Source organism: Sminthopsis crassicaudata, chromosome 5 (assembly GCF_048593235.1).
Source record: "Sminthopsis crassicaudata isolate SCR6 chromosome 5, ASM4859323v1, whole genome shotgun sequence".
Taxonomy (NCBI): Eukaryota; Metazoa; Chordata; class Mammalia; order Dasyuromorphia; family Dasyuridae; genus Sminthopsis; species Sminthopsis crassicaudata.
In genome coordinates this window covers 102,501,007-102,524,020 of record NC_133621.1, presented here as the reverse complement: position 1 = coordinate 102,524,020, position 23,014 = coordinate 102,501,007, and the positions used below count along the sequence as shown (strand labels likewise).

The 23,014-nt window shown below is 35.9% G+C and overlaps 1 protein-coding gene across 4 annotated transcripts in view; it reads left to right on the top strand.

Annotated features, from left to right (window-relative positions):
* The first annotated feature begins 834 nt into the window (after positions 1-834).
* Positions 835-23,014, top strand: part of TBXAS1 (thromboxane A synthase 1) — a 216,203-nt gene continuing 194,023 nt past the window's right edge. For 2 of the 4 annotated variants that reach the window (XM_074267768.1, XM_074267770.1), the window contains exon 1: positions 836-1,053. In XM_074267768.1, the coding sequence (XP_074123869.1) occupies positions 965-1,053 (89 nt within the window). In that variant the 5' untranslated portion in view covers positions 836-964. Of the gene's footprint in view, positions 1,054-23,014 lie in introns of all 4 variants that reach the window. The other 2 variants (XM_074267767.1, XM_074267769.1) reach the window with 2 other exon arrangements.

The window sequence follows — 23,014 nt, the reverse complement described above, 5'->3', positions numbered from 1 at the left end:
CTTTGTAGAATGTATGTAGAATTTGATAATTTTCTGAGCATAATTCCAAAGTGCTCTCCAGAATGGTTGGATCTGTTCACAACTCTTATCAATAATCCATCAGTGTCCCAGTTTTCTTACATCCCCTCCAAAAATAGTTATCTTTTCCTGTCAATCTTAGCCAGTCTGACTAAGATTGTAGTCAGGTGTGTAGTAGTATCTCATAGTTGTCTTAATTTGCATTTCTCTGATTAATAGTGATTTAGAGCACCTCCTCATATGACTAGAAATAATTTCAATTTTTTCATCTGAAAATTGTCTGTTCATATCCTTTGACTATTTATCAATTGGAGAATGTAAGACAAGTCTTGATTTGTAGGCTTTGTCAATTTCTGAAGCCAGTACATGCCAGACCCAGTATACCTGCTGTCTTGGATCCTTCCTAGAACTAAAACAATGCTGTGTGACAATAAGAATATTAAAAGAATTCCCACACACTAACAAAGGTATTCATGGGCAAAATAGAACCAATAATTGTCACAAAACTCTGTCAGGCTATTGGGGAGAGCTTCAGGATCCTTCCTTTTGCTGATCATGTACCAGTCTTGATATTCATGACTATGGTCTGCAAATGTGGATGTTGTATTGCTGCTGCCTCCCAGAAAAGTTATGTAAATATTTATTTACAGGGCAGTCATCAAGAGAATAGAGGGAGAGAGAGAGAGATGCTGATTCATTGCCTTACACTGAAACCCTTTCTTTTCCCTCCCCTTCCTTCCTCTTTAGAAGGAGGGAGACATTCTGACACACATCTTGGGACAAAGTTGGCTTGACGTAGTCTTGTTTATCTGTTTCCGCCTTTATGGCAGACTGCTGTTCTGGTAACTGCTGACAGAACTTTGAGGCACTCTTTTCTTCAGAGGGGTTCCCCAGCCTGCCTGTCTCCCAGGGTTCCAACAACAACAACTGCCGAGGTTGAGGGACAATGGAATTCCTGGAACTCTTCCATTTGGAAATTAATGGCCCCATGGTAACAGTGGCTCTGATACTGGTCCTCCTTGCCCTTCTGAAATGGTAAGTAGAGTCAATAAATAAGGGGCTGTTAACTAGAGTATGTATATTTTCAGAAGTGCCATGTGCTATAGTAGAAGACAAGATGGATTTTGAATTGAAGAAACTAGCTTTGAATCATGAATCTTCCACTTTTTGCTCATGTGACTAGTCAAGTCACTTATCCTCTCAGACATAAACCATTTCCTCATCTGTAAATTGGACAAGATGGTTTTTGAAATATCTTCTAGATTTGAATCTATGGTTCTCCATGAGTCTTGCTGGTACCGATGTAGTCTGTGTGAGGTTGTTTGGGGGTTCCCCCCCATCTAGTAGAAATTTATGGATTAAGATAGCCCCTGAAACAAAAGCAAATGGGTGGATTGATCTTTTATTCATTTCTTCAGGACTATGTAGAAACATGGTGATTGAGAGGCTTGAAGAATAAAAAAATTCAAAGAAGTTAAAAGATCCAAGCTGAAAAGACCCACATGATCTTAGTAGTTGCCTTTTTTGAACCATTGTACTTTCTTACTTCTTTCTTCTCAGGAACCTCTCCCTATTTTGGTTCCTCATCATTCTCTCTCTTCTCTCCCGGCCTCTTCCCCTGTTTCAAGTTTTCAAAAACAATTGGTGATTCAGAGACAACATGGGCTGTTTATCCTTTTAGTTTAGAAGAGGCACGGATGCTGTGATCTCTGCCCATCTATGGGCAAAGCTTTTCGTTGAATTCTTTGAAGCTGTGGAAGCATCACAGCTGCTATTCAGGTGCTTCTAATAGGGACTTGAATCCCTAGCAACTAAGGGGGGTTTAAAGAACTAACCTGGAGTTAGTGCTTAACTCTGCAATTATTCCTTGTTACATTATCAGAGTCTGAGGACTCCATGAAATGCTAAATCTAGACATTGTAACTCCTTTAGGCTAAATTCACTAAATCCAGTCCAGTTTAGTCCAATCCAATCTGACAAAGCTTTATCAAGTACCTTCTATAAGTGAGACATTATGTTTTGCATTGGGGATAGATACAAAGTCAAACCAACTGAAACAATTTCTGTCTTCAAGGTACTTATATTCTACAGAGAGAATAAAACACAGAAAGAAGTTATCTATCTATCTATCTATCATTATTCAGCTTCCGCAGCTTCCAGCATTTGTATGTGTGTACTTGTGTATATGTATATATGTATGTATGCATGTGTATGTATGTATATATATATATATATATATATATATATATATATATATATATATATATATATAAAATTTGTGTGTGTATGTGTAAAATTTAAAGAAGAAGAGGACCCTATTGACTAAAGAGATTGGAAAGTCTTCCCAGAGGAAAAGGCACAGGACCTTCAGAACCCTGAAGGAAGTTAGGAATTCTAAGAAATGAAGGCAAGAAGGGAGTGAATTTCTAGGCATGGGGAGAGCCTGTGCAAAGACATAGCTAACCTTGTCACTAGTAACCTCAGTTATTCATATTTTTGATCTCCATAAGTAAAATTGAAAATCAGTGAAAAGTAATGAAAACAAGTTAGAATCAGGGCAGAATTTCCACTTGTCCTGGTCCTGTAGAAGAAATGCTGTTCTAGATGGAAATACAGGAAGACACCTTGAAAAGTAATCTACTGTGCTGATGTTGAAATATTATTTTCCCAGGAATTTAATAACTCAAAGCAACTCAAAGCCATTTAAGTCCTCATCTGGCTTGGCTTTTTAACTGATTTAATTATCTTCTGAACTTTGTGTTAACTGTGTGTGACTTAAAAATCAAGCTTAATTTTTTTAAAGGATTTTCTTTTTCTTAATATGAATCTTCACATAAGTCCTTTGATACTTCTTTTGACATAGAGATCACTCTGGGTATTGAAGATTATATTAATAGAGTAAAAAAATTGCTAGGGCCTTCCATGCTGTAAAGGTTTCTAGTGTTGACCTGTCAATGGACTTGTCTCAATTAATCAATCAAAAACATTTGCTAAGTGATTATTAAGTGCCAAGCACTATGAGGTTCAAAAAAAAAAAAAAAGTGAAACAATTTCTGTCCTCAAGGAGCTTATATTCTATTAGAATGTCTGACGGACAGCTGAATGAATTGGGAGGAACTCATGACCATGTTCGCTGTTAGCTGATGAGTTTTTTGGCAACAGTAACCACAGGAGTGGAGGGAGTCACCACATAGTATGGATGATAAAATCCAGTGGTACAATTCAGTAATGTTTGTTTAAATTCCAAATATGTGAAAGTCACTAAATGAATCACTGGTGACACAAAGATAAAAATAAAACGATTCCTGTCCTCAAGAAACTTAAATTCCACTGCAAGATTACATACATGCAAATTAGCCGATACAGACTACCTACAAAATAATTAGGAAAAAAAAAAAAAGAAATGGTAATAACTTTGAGGCAGATCAGAATAGGTTCCATGTAGAAGATAGCATTGGAGTCATACTTTAAGGGGAGGATAGGGATTCTGGAGGTGAGGAGAGAGGAACTTGTATGAGAGGAAGAGAACATTTGTTCAAAGGAATACAATAAAGGGGAAAATTAATTGGAATATATGGCGTAATAGTAGCTTAGTTTGTCAGGAGCAAATAGCACATGAAGAGGAGTTCCCAGAATGTGACTCTTGGCAGAATTCCACATGGTCTAGGAACTGGTTTCATGGCACTAATATTTTAACCTCTGTGTGTTTCCTTCAGATTCCTCAACTGAGAATTTAGGACGTTGGGTTAGATGACCTCTAGATTCCCTTCCATCTCTAAAATAATCATTTAATGGTGGTCCTATATTAAAATCTTGTCTATTATCTTAAGCTCTTTGAGAATAGGAATGTTTAGGGATTTTTTAAAAAAATTATTATTATTATTATTATTTGATCTTCGTGTTTCTAGCACTTTGTACAATCCTTGGCAAACAACTGATGCCTAATAAATGTTTATTGATTAGACTCTATCCTTTCATTTTTGGTATGAATAACAAGATATTGAAGTGGCAGGAAAACAAGTCTTTTCTTGCTAACTCAACATAACTAGGTTAATCAGAATCAGGGAATAGTAAAGAATTAAGAATACTACCAACAAAATAGTGGGGCAAATTATGTATTTATAATCAATCACCAAGACCAGGTTCAGAAGAATGGAAACAAGTATACAGAGTAGTAGAGTGAGGCTGAGAAAAGATCAGGACCATAGGGAGAGTCAGTCAGGCTGCCAAAACAAAGGCAGCAACACAGATTAGGAGCATTACCTTCAAGGCAACAGTGGTCAAGCTCAGCCATTCAAGCAGGGCAGCCCTACAGGAGCAAGTGAACCACAGGACAAAGTTGGTAGAGCTTCCTCCCACACTTGGGCTCCAAGCTAACTCTAGAAAGCACAGCCCACCTTTCCAGGGGAATCAACAGGACTTTGACTATAAAAAGAATAGCTTCACACTAAATTGTCCGTTCATTTTGGTAAAGTATTTTAACAGCATGTTTGGTGAAGAAAAGGAACCAGGAATAAAACTCATGGCCTCAAAGGTCTTTCCACAAATGCTCAAAATTTAAGCAACAAATATGAAGAAGAAGTCCAAATACAAGGGGGCCAGAGGATCATTGAAAGTTGGTGGAGCTCTGGCTCAGAATGGGTATATTTTATTCAGAGGAGACTGGACAGTGAAAGGACGAAGGGTCTCCTTGCATCTTAAGAAAGTTCACTCATGTGAGGAGATCCAGGAAGAAGAGGTAGAGTAGAGAGAGATCAAAAGTAAGGGTCAAAGAAAAAAAAAAGAAAAGAAAATAATTTTTTTTTTTTAAAGTGAGGGTCAATGGAGGCACCGCCAGAAATTATTTTGTCATTGGAACACGCTGCAGATCCCATGAATTAGAGAAAGGAAATAAATATGAAGTTTGGCAAGCAGATCACAAACATGGCACAAAAGCAGTAATAGAGAACTTTGGTCATCCAGATGAAAGCCATGAGGTTAGCACAGAGTGCTAGAGTTAGAATCAGGAAGATCAAAGTAGGGATCCTGACTCAGGTACTTTCCAGCTGTTGGCAACAAGTAAGTCATTTAACCTCTCTCAGACTCAGTTTCTTCCTCTGTAAAATGGGGGTAGTAATAACACCTAGTACATAGAGTGAGGATCAAATGAGATAATATATGTACAGTACTTTGTGCAGCTTAGAGTGCTGTATAAATGCTAGATATTATTATTATTTTCTATTGAAGCGGTTTCTTTGTGTGTATGTAGGATCACACCTACCCTCACATGTGCCAGAAGCACAGCAGCTAATAACTTCTGATTTGCCTTAGTGATAATTACATCTTTCAAAAGGTAGAGGAACCAAAAATTCTCCTCTGAATCTGATTCTCATTAATAGGGAAGAACTGATTTCTAGAATAAAAATTATGGGAATTCTGAAATCCTTCCTTGAATTTGTTATAGAGGAGAAGGAATTCAAGTCTAGTGTGACATGTACCCTTAATTTTGGGAAGGCAAATTTTAAGGGGTTCAGAGGAAAACTAGGTAGTATTTCATGAGCTGGAATTCTACAGAAGAAGTCGGCATAGGAGGGATAGAACATCTTCTGGAATGAAATTCCACAGGACGAATATGAGCATGACATGGTTAATAAAAATAATATTGGAAGTTTAGAATGATCTGAAGTTGGTGAAGCTGAAGCTAAAGTCAACAAAAGGGATTTTAAAAAAGCTTTATGAAAAAGAAAAGAAGGGGAAAGCTTTGGTGTTTGGTTGGACAGGACAATGACAACTAATAATAGGGGAAAAGAATTGATGCTTAATTCTTACATTGCTTCTATTTCTCTGCCAAGAAGGATCATCTTTGATATGACACAAATTTATAAAACCCTAGAATCCACAGGGATCGTAGAGGTCATTCACCTAATCTTACTATGTGTGAGATTGGAGGTTGGGGGAAAGGCCAGTACAGAGAGTCAAGGATGCAGAAAGATTTCTAGCATTTATTTCCAGGCTTATGAACGTGATGAAATTTACAGAAATAGGAGCATTAGTAGAGGTGTACTTTGGGGAGAAAAATAATGAACTTGGTTTCTAGGTATTAGGTGTGACATGCAGGTGGAGAGATTCACATAGCCTGTTAGAAATTCAGGACTAAGTCTCCTTTGGATGGAATTTTTCTTTTTTCCACTAATTTACACTCAGAACCCCTTTTGTTTCTGAAAGACAACCTTGTTGTTGTTGGGTTATTTCAATCATCCTTGACTTTACATGACCCCACTTAGGGATTTTCTTGGCAAAGATATTAGAGTTTGCCATTTCCTTTTCCAGCTCATTTTATAGAGAAGGAAACTGAGGCAAACAGGGTGAAATGACTTGCTTTGTAAAAGAAGAACCTTGAAGGATTGTGGGGAAGATTGCAAATTGTAAAACATGTAAAAACTCTAAGTGGTTTTATTTCTGTTTATTCTATAGTTCTGCTATCAGCTTCCATCAACTTCTCCTTTCCTGAAAGACTCAGCACTTACATGTCTGGCATAAATATAGCCTCTGTTTGGGTCTCTTTGTCACCTCTTCCCGACTTCCTTATGCCTATCATAAACCTTCCTCCAATTGTTGACATTAAGTTTCAAAGCCAGGCCCCCTCCCCACGTGGTTACTATAATATATTTGAACACTGACTATATTATGAAAGGTCTTAAATGGTAGCTTAGGCTTGGATTTTATCTGTAAGGCAGTGGGGAGCCATTGAATACTATTATCTGTGGAATCACATCTTTTAGGAAGATTAATATTCAAGAAGATTAAGAAGTGGTTAATTTCGTAGCAGTATGCAGGATAGTTTGGAAGGCATAGAAAACAGATATAAAAACAGTTAAGTCTGTTGCAGAATCACAGAAATTTGAGTCTCTCAGGAACTTAGAGGTCACTTAGTTTAAATCACCCTAGTTAAAAAAAAATATGAACTGATGCTAAGTGAAATGAGCAGAACCAGGAGATCTTTGTACACAGCAACAACAAGATTATAAGATAATCAATTCTGATGGATGTGGCTCTTTCCAACATTGAGATGATTCAGGCCATTTCCAATGATCTTGTGATGAAGAGAGCCATCTAAACCCAGAGGGAGGACTGTGAGGACTAAGTATGGACAAACAACACTTTCACTTTTTTTTGTTGTTTGTTTGAATTTTATTTTCTTTCTCATTTTTATTTTTTACTTTTTGATCTGATTTTTCTTGTGCAGCAAGATAATTGGACAAGTTTGTATTGGATTTGATATATATTTTATATTTTTATTGATATTTTATATTTATATATATATATATATATATATATATATATATATGTACATATATTACCACTATATTGTAATATATGCCACCTAGGGAAAGGGATGTGGAAGGGGGAGGGAAAATTGGAACACAAGGTTTTTCAAAGGTCAATGTTGAAAAATTATCCTTGCATAGGTTTTGAAAATAAAAAAATTTCAATAAAAATGTGTTATTAAATACACACATACATATTTATCTACAAACATGCATATATACATGTATATTTATATATATGTAATTTGTTTTAGCATCACACTCATTTCCAATTATGGCTACTCCTGCCACGAGACCTCCCCATAATCAACAAAAACAAAACAAAGCAGCCAACTGGAACTGATGAAATGGCGAATGGGTCTTGACTCTATACTCAATATTCTTTACTCCACCTATCCAATAAAAAGAAGATAGTGTATTTCATTATCTGCTCTTGGGGGAACAATATTGGTTGTTTGGAATTTAACTTTCTTTTAGTGTTCTTTTTAGTTGTCTTTTAATAGTTATTGTGCAAAAAAAAAAATAGTTTTTTTTTTTTTTTGCTTCTGCTTATATCGCTCCCTATCAATTGATACAGACCTTCCTCTGTGTCTCTGAATTCCTTATCATTAACGTCTTATAGCACAATAAGATTACATTACAGTTATATACCAGTTCAGTGGTTTCTAATTGATGGGAATCCATTTTGTTACCACAAAAAGTGCAACTATGAATATGTCAATATATATGGGAACTTATTTTCTTTGACCTTAGAGAGATATATGCTCAGAGTTGGATTTTTGGGTAGATAGACTTTTCTGAATGGTTTCAAAGTGTTTTCTGGTAAATAAACTCCTAATTTTACAGATGAGACCTTAAGTGACTCTCCCAAAGGAATTGGGAAGTAGGAATGAGAGTGGGAATGGTAAAACACAACTGCAAGAGGCAATTCCAAAAAAAAAAAAATTCCATAGATCTCTTTTCTCCTCACTCCATACCTCAGAGCTCTATATTCTCTTCTTTCGACTTTGCTCTAGTTTCTAAAGAAGGGGAGTCCCTTTTCCTTGCTGAAATTATTCTAATAGTGCTTCTGATCAGGTATTATCTGGAATACTCTCCTCATCAGCTTTACCTACTAAATTCCTTCAAGTCCCAATTAAAATCCCATTTTTACAAGAAACTTTTCTAAACCCTCTTAATTTTGTTTTCCCTTTGCGAATCATTTCCTATTTATCCCACCCTTATCTTGCTTTGTATATATGTGTTTGCAAGTTGTCTTTTTCATTAGATTGCAAGTTCATTGAGACCAGAACTGTCTTTTGCTTCTTTTTGTATTCCCAGCATTTATCAGCCTAGCTGTTGCTCAGTATTTCAGTTGCATCTAGCTCTTTGTAGTCCCATTTGGGGTTTTCCTTAGCAAAAGTACTAGAGCCTTTTTTTCCTTCTCCAGTTTATTTTACAGATAGTATCTGAAGCTGGAATTGAACTCAACTGTACTTGATTCCAGACCTAACACTCTATCCACTGTACCATCTAGCTGTCCTAGTAGGCACTTAGTAGATGCTTAATAAATGTTTATTAATTGACTGATTGTGGCCTTCTATATTTTCTGGGAACTTCCCTTTCTGTTTCCTTAATGCTACACCTCCTATCTTCCCATTCTTTTAATCTCTATCTACTAACTCCTTTCCTGCATCTTATAATGAATGAAATAAATGAAAAAGTATTTATTAAGTGCTTACTATGTGCCAAATAATGCACTAAACACCAGGGGATACAAATGGAAAGAACTAGGCAGGCCTTCTCTCAAGGAGCTCATCCTCTATTTGGAGAAACAACAATTAAAAAAAAGAAAGTTCACTATGGATTAGAGATGGGCATAGCTCTTTTCAATAATGAGATGATTCAGGCCAGTGCCAATGGTCTTGTGACAAAGAGAATCATCTGTACTTTTTTCTTTCTCATTCTTTCTTTTTTTATCTGATTTTTCTTATGTGGCATGATAATTGTAGAAATATGTATAGAAAAATTGCTAATGTTTAACATATATTGGATTACTTGCCATTTATGAGAGGAGATGGGGGGAAGGTAGGGAAAAAATTTGGAGCACAAGGTTTTGCAAGAGTTGATGTTGAAATTTATCTATACATATGTTTTAAAAATAAGCTTCAGTAAAAAAAGAAAAAACTATGGGTCAGAGATATATTCTTCTTTTTTAAGCAAGGCTACAAGAAAAGAAATATGGTAAAGATACTTCTCATTTCTTTGCAGAGGTAGGAAGTGAACAATTGTGGAACATGCATATATTTTTAGATATTTAAAAAACATTGATTAGTATTACTGATAGTTTTTTTCCCCTCTTCTCTCTTTTAAAAAATAGTCTTTATTATAGGAGATGACTCTCTGGGGGAGAGGAGGAGAATGATACATGTGGAGATTTAGGTAATATAAAAGTAAAAATATCAAAAACTCCAGAATCCTAATAATTCAGTAAGAGGCAGGTACAAGACCCAGGAATCCTTTGGCTAAGTTACTTAGACACGTTATATTCACTATATAAATATAAATATATATATATACATATGTGTGTGTGTATATATATATATATATATATGTATATATGTATATACATATATATATATATATATATACATATATACATATGAGGTCCAAAGGAAATAGAAATAAGGATGATGACAAAATCTCAAAAATTTTATGAAGTAGTAGTAGGATAGTGGTAAAATTATGTGGGACTCCATTTCACTGGAAGGATTATAAAGTTAGTGACTTATAGCTCATCCAAGCCATTTGGGCAATCAAGCAATTGCAGTAGGTTCTGGTTAACTGCCTGAGAGGGAGGTAAAGTTAAGGGGTAAGGCGCAAGGAGACTACTCTCAATGTTGGGGAGTCTTCCCCTTCTCCAGCCAACCCAGATGGATTCTGGGACCATACCCAGGTCTTCTCTATCCTTACAAAAGACCTTTCACGTTAATCTAGAATCCCCTTCCAGTTATAGTTTAAATATCTTCCCCTTTTTACAGTCAAATAAGAAAAAAATTATCTGTAGTCATTATTTTTCTTCCTCATTTCTTACTTCTACCCTGACCATTCAACTAGAACTAGATTCTCTAAGGTTATTGATACTTTTCTAATTACTAAAATTAATGATTTTTTTTTTAAGATTTCATGCTCTTTTATTTCTCTGCATTTTTTGATGCAATTGCCCACCACTCTTTCTATATACTCTCTATTCCCTTGGATTTCATGATCTTATTCTTTCTTGGTCCTCCTCCTCCTCTTATTACTCCTGTGCCTCATTGCCTGAAGCATTTTTTTTGTTGTTGACCAAATTATCAATGGACAATTAGTGGGATATGCATCAATTTGGGTCCAGAAATCTATTCCCTGTGTCTGTTTTGTGATGTTTGAAATTATTTTCATGCATCCAACATTTTGTGCCTTATAACAATCTCTCTCTCCCTCTAAGTATAGATGCCCCCTAAGGCTTTGTCTTGTGTTTTCCCCTCTATATATAGTCTTTCTTTTGATGATCTTACAATTCTCACCTCTATGCAGGTGACTCCCAAATTTATGTATTAAGACCCAATCTCCCTCCTGATTTGCAAGAGTTAATTTCCAGTTTTCTGCTGAACATCTCCATTTGGATGTCCCATCTCTATCTCCAATTCAATGTTAACAAAATTATTTACAGATAAACAGAACTGATTATCTTTATCACCACTTCTAAAAGCAATCCTTCCCCTCCTCCAAACTTCCCAGTTTTTATTTTTTCATCATTTTTCCAGTCACTCAGATTTATACCTTTGGAATCAATCTATATTCTTCACTTTCCTTCATCCCCTTTATCCAATCACTTGATGAATCTTGGTGATTCTACCTGTATAACGTCTTTATTTTTAGTTTTCTTCCCCTGTACTGATGCAATCAACACTATAGTTTAGGCCCTCATTACCTTTCACCTGAACTATTTCAACAACTTCCTAATTGGTCTCTCTGCTTCTGAATCTCTTTCCAACTGTTATATAGCTGAAAAACTAGTTTCCTAAAGCACAGATCTGTTCATGTCACTCTTTGACTAAAATTTTTAGTGGTTCCCTATTATCTCTAGGATAAAATAGAAATTTCTCATTTTGACCCTTACAGTCAGTCAGAGCCCAGCTCCAAGTTACCTTTCCAGACTTATTTCCCCTTACTTCCTTCCCACACTCTATATTCCAGCAAAATTGACTTAATAACTGTTCTCTAAAATTGGTATTTCCACCTTTAAGCTCCGTGTTTTTACTCTGACTTTCTGCTATACTTGCAGTATGTTCCTTCCTCATCTTTGCCTCTTACTATTCTTAGCTTCCTTAAGGCTTATCACTTCTTCAAAGCCTTCCTGAGTCCCCTTAGTTATAAATGTTCTCTCCTCAAAATATTACATTGCTTTTTATTTATCTGTATATGTGAGGGGCAGAATGCAACACAACAGAGAGAGTACTGGACTTGAAATCAGAGATACTTTATTCAAATCTTGTTTCTGATACTTCCTAGCTGTTTGACCATGGGTATATCGTTTAATTTATCTGTGTCTCGGTTTCTTCATACTTAAAATGAAGATAGTGTCCATAATATCCAGAATACTCACTTTATTGTGTGTGTGATTAATTTTCAATTTACTTATATGTGTGAGGATATTTATTTATCAGTATCAAAAAAAAAGATGGGAGGAAAGACCTACTGAAACAAGAATATATGTCTGGATTTCATTATATCCTAAAGAAAGAATTGGAAATAGAGAAGATAAAAGCCAGTTAAAATTAGATAAAACATTATCTTTTTTTCTTGTATTCCCCTATTTACCAATGAGAGATGAATAGAAGGGCCCGTTTTTCCTATAAGCCACCTTATTAGTTTTTTTATATTTTATTCCCCCCAATCACAAATTAAAACAATTTTTAATATTTTTTTAAGTTTGGAGTTTCAAATTCTATCTCTCTCTTCCTGGCCAGACAGTAAACAATTTGATATAGGGTATATATGTGCAGTCATGTAAAATATTTCCATATAATCATTTTGCATAAGAAAATTTGAAAAAAAGAAAAAGAATGAGACAAGGTGAAAAATAGTAGCCTGTATTCAAATAAAGTCAGCTCTTTCTTTAGAAGACAGATAGTATACTTCATTATTAATCCTTTGGGGTTGTCTTAAATCATTGTATGTTGAGAATAGCTAAATCATTCATAGCTCCTCATCAAACAATGTTGCTATTACTGTGTATAATGTTCTCCTGGTTTTGTTCACTTCATTTTGCATCAGTTCACATAGGTCTTTTCAAGATCTTCTGAAATCATCTTTCTTATAATTTCTTAAACCACAAAAATATTCTATCACAATCATATATCACAGCTTGTTTAATCATTCCCCAATTAATGAACATCCCTTTAATATCCAAGTCTTAGCCAATACAAAAAAAGTTGATAAAAATGTTTTTGTACAAATAAGTCCTTTGGGGCCAACTAGATGATACAGTGAATAGAGCACTGAAGTCAGGAGGACCTGAGTTCAAATTTGACCTCAGACATTTAACACAACTGTGTGATTCTGGTCAAATCATTTAATCCCAACTGCTTTGCAATAAACAAATAAATAACTAAATAAAACAAATAGTTTTTTTTTTAAAATAAGTATATCTTTGGGACATAAGTTTAGTAGTGGTATTGCTGGATCAAAGGTATGCACAGTTTTGTAGCCCTTTGGGCATAGTTCCAAATTGTTCTCTAAAATGTTTGGATCAGTTCACAGCTCTACCAAGAGTGCCCTAGTGTCCCACTTATTCTACATCTCTTCTAACCTTATAGTGTGATTAAGATCAAATAAGATAATGTATGTAAAGCACTTTGCAAAATATCACCTATTGTTGAATGTTCTTGAAAGACAGTGTTCCTTTTTGTCTTTATACCTCCAGTTGCTATCATAGTCCTCTGCACAAAGTAGGTGCTTAATAAATATTTGTAGAATTGAATTCAAATTGTTTGAACCTGATTAAGTATGACAGCTAGAAAAGAGAGATTTGGAGAGGAAAAGAACAATAAATAGATGGAGAATGAAAAGAAGCCTAAAGGGAGGAAGGAGTGAAAGAATGGAGGAATCCACAAAAAGGAGACACACTTACAGAGGAATAAAAGACAGACTTAGAGGGAGAAAAAAACTCTGTAAGCTTTTTGGTTGGTATTTTAAGAGGTAAATTCCTCCTATTTGTCCCTGCCATTCCCTTGAACTTTGGTGATCAGAGTAAGTTATCACTGCTTATCACCCACCAGAAAAATATTGATTAGGAGATTCACCACTATTCACAGTTCTTTAATGCCCCTAATCTTTAAATCTTAATAGGTTCTGCTCTGAAGAGGACATAGCCACAGCAACCTGCTAAGGAGAAAATTATTCTTTGGATTGTACCTGCCACATCCAGTACAATAGCAGATCGAATGAAATACCATTGATCTTGTCCCTTGCCTGATACAATAACTGTGCTGCTAGAAGTTGAACATATATAGAAATTTTGCAAATCAAGCTTTATTTTCCCTATAATTTACATGATTATCAGAGACCTTAGTGAAAAGAGACAGAGACAGAGATACAGAAAGACAGAGACAGAAAGGAGAAAAAAGAAGGAAGGAAGGAAGGAAGGAAGGAAGGAAGGAAGGAAGGAAGGAAGGAAGGAAGGAAGGAAGGAAGGAAGGAAGGAAGGAAGGAAGGAAGGAAGGAAGGAAGGAAGGAAGGAAGGAAGGAAGGAAGGAAGGAAGGAAGGAAGGAAGGAAGGAAGGAAGGAAGGAAGGAAGAGAAGGAAGGAAGGAAGAGAAGGAAGGAAGGAAGAGAAGGAAGGAAGGAAGGAAGGAAGGAAGGAAGGAAGGAAGGAAGGAAGGAAGGAAGGAAGGAAGGAAGGAAGGAAGGAAGGAAGGAAGGAAGGAAAGGAAGGAAGGAAGGGAAGGAAGGAAGGAAGGAAAGGAGAGATAAAGAAATGTTTGCTAAATTTTAGGGTGACAAATATAAGCAAGACAGTCTCTGCCCTCAAAGAATTCTTCTTGAAATTCTTGAAAAAATCTTCTAATGGGAAAAGTCAATATATAAATGATCGCTAGAAAGAGCTGAGGCACTGACCCTGGCTCTGGAACATGGTGAGAGACCTGGATCAGCTGATGGCAAGATGAAAATTCACTTCTGAGAGCATGTAGTCCCAGGGAACAAAGACTAAGTTTCAATTGGGAAGGGAAAAAGGATGTTGGTCCCACATGTATATGGTTAGGAAATGGGCAGGAAGTATAGAAGTCTCATTATGGTCAATATGAGGTAAAAACTCACCTATCAGAGCATAGCATTCTGGTGGGACTCTTAGTGGTTGCTGAGAACAACTTCTATGACCATAAAGTGGTCGTTCAGCCTCCATTTGAAAAGTCCCCAATCAAGAGATTTTTCATTACTTTCTGAGATATGCTCTTACACATTTAGAGAATCTGCCAAATATAACATTTATTAAATGTTCACTATGTGCCAGGTGCTGTGCTAAGCTCTGTGGATATAAAGACAGGCAAAACACTGTCCTTCCCTCAAGAAGATCATATTTAATGGGAGAGGCAATATGCAAAGAACTATGTTCATACAAAAGGCAGCTAGGTAGGTAGAGCAGTGGATTGGGAATCAGGAAGACATCTTCCTGAGATCAAATCCACTCTTAGGCACTTACAAGCTGTTTGACCTTGGGCAAGTCATTTAATCCTATTTGCATTAGTGTCTCATCTGTAAAATGAGCTGGAGAAGGACATGGCAAACCACTTCAGTATCTTTGCCAAAAATCTTAAAGGGGTCACAAGGAGCCAGACGCTATTGAAATGACTGAAGAACAACAAAATGTACATACAAGATATAAACAGAGTAGACAGGAAAGAATCTTAGAGGGAAAAGGGGGGTTTGAAGTGGAGACATTTCTAATTCTTAGGATTTTTTCCCTTAAACTAGCTGATATAAACCTCTATGCAATTTCCAGCCACTGTTACTGGTTTTCGCCTTTGGAGCCAAGCAGAACAGATGATATCTTTCATATATTTAAAGACAGCTGTCTTTAAAGGCAGCAGTCTCTAACTATTTTCCCACCCCTGATTTTTTCTTCTCCAGGCTATAAATATCCCCAGTTCCTTAAACTGATCTTCATGGCACGAACTTGAGGTACCTCACCCTATTTACCCTTTTTGGGGTCTTCTACAGATGACTAATATCCTTCCCAAACTGTAGGCCCAAGAAGTGAACATGCCCCTCTAAGGACACTTCTCATATTATGCTTTTCTCAATACAGAATGAAATCATATTGTCTTTTAGAGCTATTTTGTCCCACTGGTGTGCATGTATGTGTGGGGTCATCCTGACCTTACTATTTTCTGAAATCTTCAGATCTTTTTTTTTCTTTTTTTGAATTTTAATATCCCCCTACACATAAAACTCCTCCTCTTCCTCTTCTTCCTCCTCCTCCTCTTCCTCTTCCTCTTTTTTTTCTTTTCTTTTTTTTTTTAAACAATTTTCAATTCCAGATTCTCTCCCTCCACTTATTTCCCCCATTGACCCTTTTCCTTTTTTTCTTTAAATCTTTTTGGAATACAGACCTAATATTGCTAGGTCAAAGACCCCTCAGATCTTTTTTTTTTTTTTTTTTTGAAAGAACTCTCATCTCCCTATACATTCCTCCTCATCTTTTATTTGTGAAACGGATTTGTTGACAATAATGATGATGACTATAATAGTTAACATTTATATAATATTCTAAGGTTTGTAAATCTCTATGCATATGCTATCTCATTTGATTCTCACAACAATTGGGGAGATAAGTGCTATTATCAACATTTTACAGATTAAGGAAACCGACTTGGGAGAAGGTAAGTGACTTGTTCAGCAATATGCAACTAGTAAGAATCTCAGTTTCTACAAATATTTATTAAGGGCCTTCAATATGGCATGAACTGGAAGCAAATCAAAAAATACAGCCTTTGATCTCAGGCAACTTACACTGTCCTAGGACCATAAGGACAAGAAGAAAAGAGTGCAAACTTATAAACAAATTAGAAGAGCAAGGATAGTTTACCTATCAGATTTTTGGAGGAGGGAGGAATGTATGACAAAGAAGAACTAGAGAACATTATGAAATGCAAAATGGACAACTTTGATTACATTAAATTAAAAAGGTTTTGCACAAACAAAACAATAGCCAAGATTAGAAGGAAGCAGAAAGTTATTTACAGCCAGCATTTCTGGTAAAGGCTCATTTCTAAAATGTATAAAGCACTGAATCAAATTTATAAGAATACAAGTCATTCCCCAATTGATAAATAATTTTCAGATGAAGAAATGAAAGACATTTATAGACATGAAAAAATGCTCTAAATCACTCTTGTTTAGAGAAATGCAAATTAAAACAATTCTGAGGTACCACCTCACACCTCTCAGATTGACTAAAATGACAGGGAAAGATAAAAATAAATGTAGAAGGGATGAGAGAAAACTGGATTATTAACACATTCACATTGGAATTGTGAAATTATTCAACCATTCAGAAAAGCAATCAGGAACTATGTCCAAAGGGCTACAAAACTGTGTATACCTTTTGATCTAGTAGTACCACTACTGTATCCCAATGAAATCAAAAAAGAGGAAAAGAATATGTACAAAAATGTTTGTAGCAGCTCTTTTTGTGGTGGCAAAGAATTGGCAAAATACTATCCAGATTTAGGTGCCCAGTAACTGAGGAATGGCTAAACAAATTGTGGCATATAAAAGTAATGGAATATTATTGTTCTATAAAAATTATGAATAGACTGGTTTTCAAAAGGCCTGAAAAGATTTATATGAACTGTGGTTGAGCAAAACAAGCAGAAATTGGAAAACATTGTACACAGTAACAGCAAGATTGTGTGACGATCAAGTATGACAGACTTGGTTCTTCTCAATGGTTCAGTGATCCAAGGCAATCCCAATAAACTTTGGATGGAAAACACCAGCCACATCCAGGGAGAGAATTATGGAATATGTTAAATCCTATATATACACACACACACATATTTATACAATTATCTTGCTGCACAAGAAAAATCAGATCAAAAAGGGGAAAAATGAGAAAGAAAATAAAATGCAAGTAAACAACAACAAAAAGAGTGAGAATTTTATGCTGTGATCCACACTCAGTCCCTACCTTCCTCTCTCTGGGTGCAGATGGCTCTCTCCATCACAAGACCATTGGAACTGGCCTGAATCATCTCATTGTTGAAGAGCCATGTCCATCAGAATTGATCATTATATAGTTTTGTTGTTGCCGTGAACAATGATCTCCTGTGAACATGAGTTTTTCTGGTTCAAGTTCAATACTCTGTCAACTGCACAAAGTGTGTTGACTTTATCTTTTCCCTTTTAAATGTCATTATTGTAGATATTGTTTGTATTGTTAAGGGGGAGAATGACTGGCTGACAAAAGTCTATGAAGAGATCAGCAGAGGTAGAGAGGGGAGGGCCAATTAAGCGAGGCTCTAGGCTTCTCTTGTGAAATTGCCCCCCCCCAAAAAACTGATCTTATATTTGGTGAATGACAATGCAATATAGTGAAAAGAAAATAAGACCGAAAGCCAAAAACATTTGACTCTTGATAAATGATATTGTTTGACTCTGGCAAGTCACTTCATCTTGATTTTCTCATCTGTAATAAGGGGAGAATAATACTTGTATCATCTATATCTCAGGGTTTTTACAAGGAAAATCTTTTGTAATTCTTAAAAAGACAAACATTGCACGGACTTAGACTTTAGTTCAATATAAAAAGGGCCCTATTGCATTTGTAAGTACAATGACATTTCTCTTTTATAAGATCAGCTCTCAACCCTCTACTTTTCTGACTTCTGCCCAGTAACAGCAAAAGGACACTCACCAGCAGTAATACCAGTTTTATTTCTGAGCTAATTACATGCCATATCTGAGGGTTTTTTTCTCCAGGATCAATAGAAATCTCATATGTTCCAGTTGGATAAATCAGAATATTAAAGCAATATTGTATAACAAGGCATATTTCAACCCAATTTTTGACACCTTTTTACTCTGAAGCATTTATTTATTGTTGTTAGTTGATACTGATACATATTCAAGTTTTGACTCTGTAATTCTAAATATATTGAAAATTAAAGCACCCTATCCAGATGTTTGTTTTAATTTTAAAAAGTTTTTATTTGCTGTCTGGTGTTTGACCTGAGAGGACAGAATCAGGAATAGCAGACAGAAACTGCAGAAAGATTCAATATAAAGAAATTCCTATCAATTAGGACAGTTTAGAAGTGAAAAAGGCTATCTCGAGAGGTCTAGGTTCTCCATCACTAGAATTCTTTAAACAGAGGTTGGACAGTCAGTTGTTAGGGATCTTGAAGAGGGGATTCCTACTTAGATATGGATTGAGTTAATTAACCTCCTAAGTCACTCCCAACTCTAAGATTCTGAAACCATATCTATCTTTATAGTATAAACAATAAATCTGTTCTTCAGTGAATTAATTTCAAAATTCCATTTGACCCACTTGCTTCAGAATGGCCCTAGATTTACGTGGACCCAGGCTCATACCTTGGGGTTTTCATTAATAAATCACCTCTCTATATTATCATCTTGCCCTCACCCAGATAAATCTGGGAACTTCTGAAGTTAACTAAGGTCCAGGTGTTCAGTGGGCTTGCCAGGCTAGCAAACTCAGATGAGAAACAATATTGAAATAATTAGATATTTATTTGGGAAAAATAGAAAGTAACAACAGCCCACATTCCTGGTAAATACAATCTCATTTCCTTTTCCCTTAGAGTAGTTTGGGTTTCAAATCCTTAAAAAAATCACTAATACAATAAGGAAGGCTTGGACAAAGTCTCTGTAGCCTGAGTGAGGGTTTGTGGAAAATTCATCAAGAGTCATTTCTGTATGTCACTTACATTCCAGATGTTTTCTCTGCAGTCAGGATGCTTCCTTCCTTTATTCTTTGGGGACTCTGAGATTTTGCAGGACTTCTGGATTCCTGGATACCAACCACTGCTTTTTCAGATGCTCTATTGTGGCTCTTCTATTTTTTCTCCAAAACTTTTGCTTCACTCCAATCATCAGTTCTATTATTGATACTTTACATGTGACCACTGGAAAAGGAATTCTTGTTCTCTTCCAGTGAATATTGGTGTTCTGCATCCAGGCATCCCGGGAAATGTAGACCTTTCCCTCCCAGATTTGTCTATAATATTGACACTAGTGAGACTGAATTGGTTGGCTGAATTTTTCACATTTTGAATGGTCATTTTGATGTCATCACCAGATATCCTATTCATGAATAAAACTTAAAAAGAAAGCAGAGTGGTATAATGAAAAGAGCATTGGCTAAAGCTCAGGAAATGGAGGTTCTGGTTGTGGATTTGTCATTAATAATGCTTCCTTACAATCTAATGGCAGTTTGTAAAAATGTTTCCACATAGACAATATTATTTGATCCATGCTAATGACCCAATAAGGTGAGTAGGGAAAAAGTATTTATTCTTTGATAAACTTTTAAACTTCCCTGTTAGAATATAACCTGACTTTGGGTAGCGATTTTTTTCAAGTTTTTGTACTTGTACCTCCAGCACCTAGCACAATGCCTGATAGGTAGGTGCTTAATAAATATTTGTTGTTTGATTGATTTCTAAGACAACTATGATCACCATGTTACAAAGGAGGAAATTTCAATGTCATTGTTAATAAGTTGTAGAAACAAGATTTAAAACCAGATCTATTATCTCCATCAAGGTGTCCAATCTCTTTGAGCCTTGAAGATTTAATTTACAACATGAGGATATTCAACTAAATGATCTACAAAGTCTCCTTTAGCTCTAAAATTTTATGAAACAGATTCTTGAGGGCCCAGCAAGGTAGTATAAGGTAGAAGAAAGTACGCTTTAGTTTGAATGTTGACTCTTGATGCTGGCTCTATGACTATGATGAAGTTATTTTTTTTAATTATTTGATAGTATTTTATTTTTCCAAATACATGCAAAGATAGTTTTCAACATTTAACTTTGCAAAATCTTGTCTTTCAAATTTTTCTCTTTGTCTCCCTCCATCTCCCTAATACAGCAAGCAATCTGATATAGGTTAAACTTGTACAATTGATAAAAATACTTTCTGAGACTCCGTTTTTTTAAATTAAATTTTTTTAATTTAAAAAATATTATCTTAGGTATCATGTGGTTGTTTCAAAGTTTTAAGATTTCAGTCTATCAGTAACCATTTATTAAGTGCTTCCTATGTGCTAAGCACTGTGCTAAATACAAAAAGAGGCAAAAGACGAGTCCCTGATTTTAAGAAGCTTATGATCTAATGGGGGGGGGGGGAAGATAAGAACAAACATAGATAGATGTATATATATTGATATATCAAGCTATATACAGATAATTAAATAATTAAAAGAATAATTAAAAGAGGGAGAGAAGTAGAATTAAGAGGAATTAGGGAATGCTTTCTATAGAAGGTAGGATTTTAGTTTGAACTTAAAGGAAGCTGGGACATCGGTAATTGGAGTAAAGGAAGGATTCCAGGCATGGGAGATGGTCAGAGAACGCCTAAAGCTGGATGGAGTATCTTGTATATATGGCCAGTAACAGTGGATCAGAGAGACCAGGTGGGGAATGAGATGTAAGAAGACCAGAAAAGTAGAAGAGGCAGAGTTTCTGAGTGGCTTTGAATGCTAAACAAAGTATCTTATGTTTGCTCCTGAGATAAGAGAAGCCCCTGGAGTTTATCGAGGAGAGGGATGCCGAGCTCAGACCTGCATTCTAGGAAAACCAATTTGATTGTTGGATGAAGGATGAATTGGAGTGGGGAGAGACTTGAGGCAGGCAAATCCATCAGCAGCTATTTCACTAGTCCTGGCTTGAGGTGATGAGGACCTCATATATTTAAAGTACTATGGGAACTTTTAGCAACTTTAGTAAATGTTAGCTGTTCTAGGGTGGCTCTCTCTCACACACACATACATACAATAATGGAAAGCTTTGTGTAAGAGGTAGATCTTGAACTGAATTTGGCAGGAAAATCAGATCTGTATAGGCAAGGAGGAAACGGGTAAGGGAGTTTAATTCAGGTGGGGGACATAGCATGAGCAAAGGCAACATCCCGGCACTAGAACATTTGATTTAACAAAACATTAAGAGTGTGAGTAATGGACACATTTTAGAACTACATTTGAAAGGCAGTAGATACATTTGGGTACCCTAGAGCATCAGGGTTGCATGCTGTTTCCTTTTTGTGTCTTTGGATAAGAGCACTTTGGTTTAATAACACACTGATGAGCTGCAGCTAAAATTGAGGCTGCTTATGAAAACTAGGCCTGCTGCTTCCTCAAGGACCATTTTCACAGAATATTATTCTCTCTCTCTCTCTCTCTCTCTCTCTCTCTCTCTCTCTCTCTCTCTCTCTCTCTCTCTCTCTCCCACCTTTCTCCTCTCCTCTCTCTCTCTCCCCCTTTCTCTTTCTCTCTCTCCTCTTTCTCTCTGTCTCTCTTCCCTCCCTCTGTTGATCTCTCTCTCTCTGTGTGTCTTTCTCTTTCCTGTTCTATGCAACACTCCTCTCTCTATCCTTACTCTGTTGATTTGCCCAAATGAGCAAATGAGGAGCAACTATGAAATCATGTGGGTTTTTTTTTTAAGTAACATACCAGAACTTATATATCCAAATGAGTATCGTCCTTTTAAGTAGTCACCTTGGGAAGCTATTTGCTCATTTCAAGGAAGCTCAAAATGGTTTTTTTTGGAATTGCTCTTTTGGAAATGCCTTTACAAATTGTATCCATTTTTAAAAAAAATATCATTAGTGATGTCAAATCTTTGTCCTTTGAGGATAAATTTAGCAAATAGCCAAAAAATAATTTTAAATCACATAAACACGTCTGATTATCAAGGTGGGAAGTGCTATTTTAGGTCCAGAAATGAAGTGTGACAACAAAAGAGCGGGACTGGGTTTTTTGTAAAACAATAAACAGTCTCTGAAGGAGATTCCCAAAGAGGTGTTCTGGAAATGTCACAAATAATGGCAGAATCTCTAGAATATGTGCATAGTTTCCAAAGTTAGTAGAGAGTCATAAAGTTTAATAGAAAGAACATTAGTTATGGAGTCACGACTTCTGAGTTTGAAGCTCAGCCTTGACATTTACTGGATATATGAAAATGAGCAAATCACTTAAGCCTCAGTTTTCTCTTCTGTAAAGTAGGGCTAATGCTTGCCCTGCCTTCCTCAGTGCAGTTGTAATTTTTTTTTTTTTTGGTAAACTTTTAAGTGCTATATAATTGTGAATTGTTATACAGTTGTCATTCACATATATAAGGTTTTTTTTTTCCATTTTAAGTATACATTACAGTGCTTTACAACCCCATCTCATCTTGCCAAACAAGACGATCTAGTGTTCTGACCACATCTTATGTTTGAGCAGAGAAGAAAATCTTGTTCCTTCTTGAACAAAGCCAATCAGCAGCCTCACACTTATACCTCATCACACTGCTCTCAGTGTGTGTGCAACACAGGTTCCTTGGGAGGATAGTGGCTCTCTCAGAGATAGAGCAATTGGTTTATTGCTTTTTTTTTTTTTTGAATACCATAATAACAAGCAAAGTATAATAGCTTGCCATTTG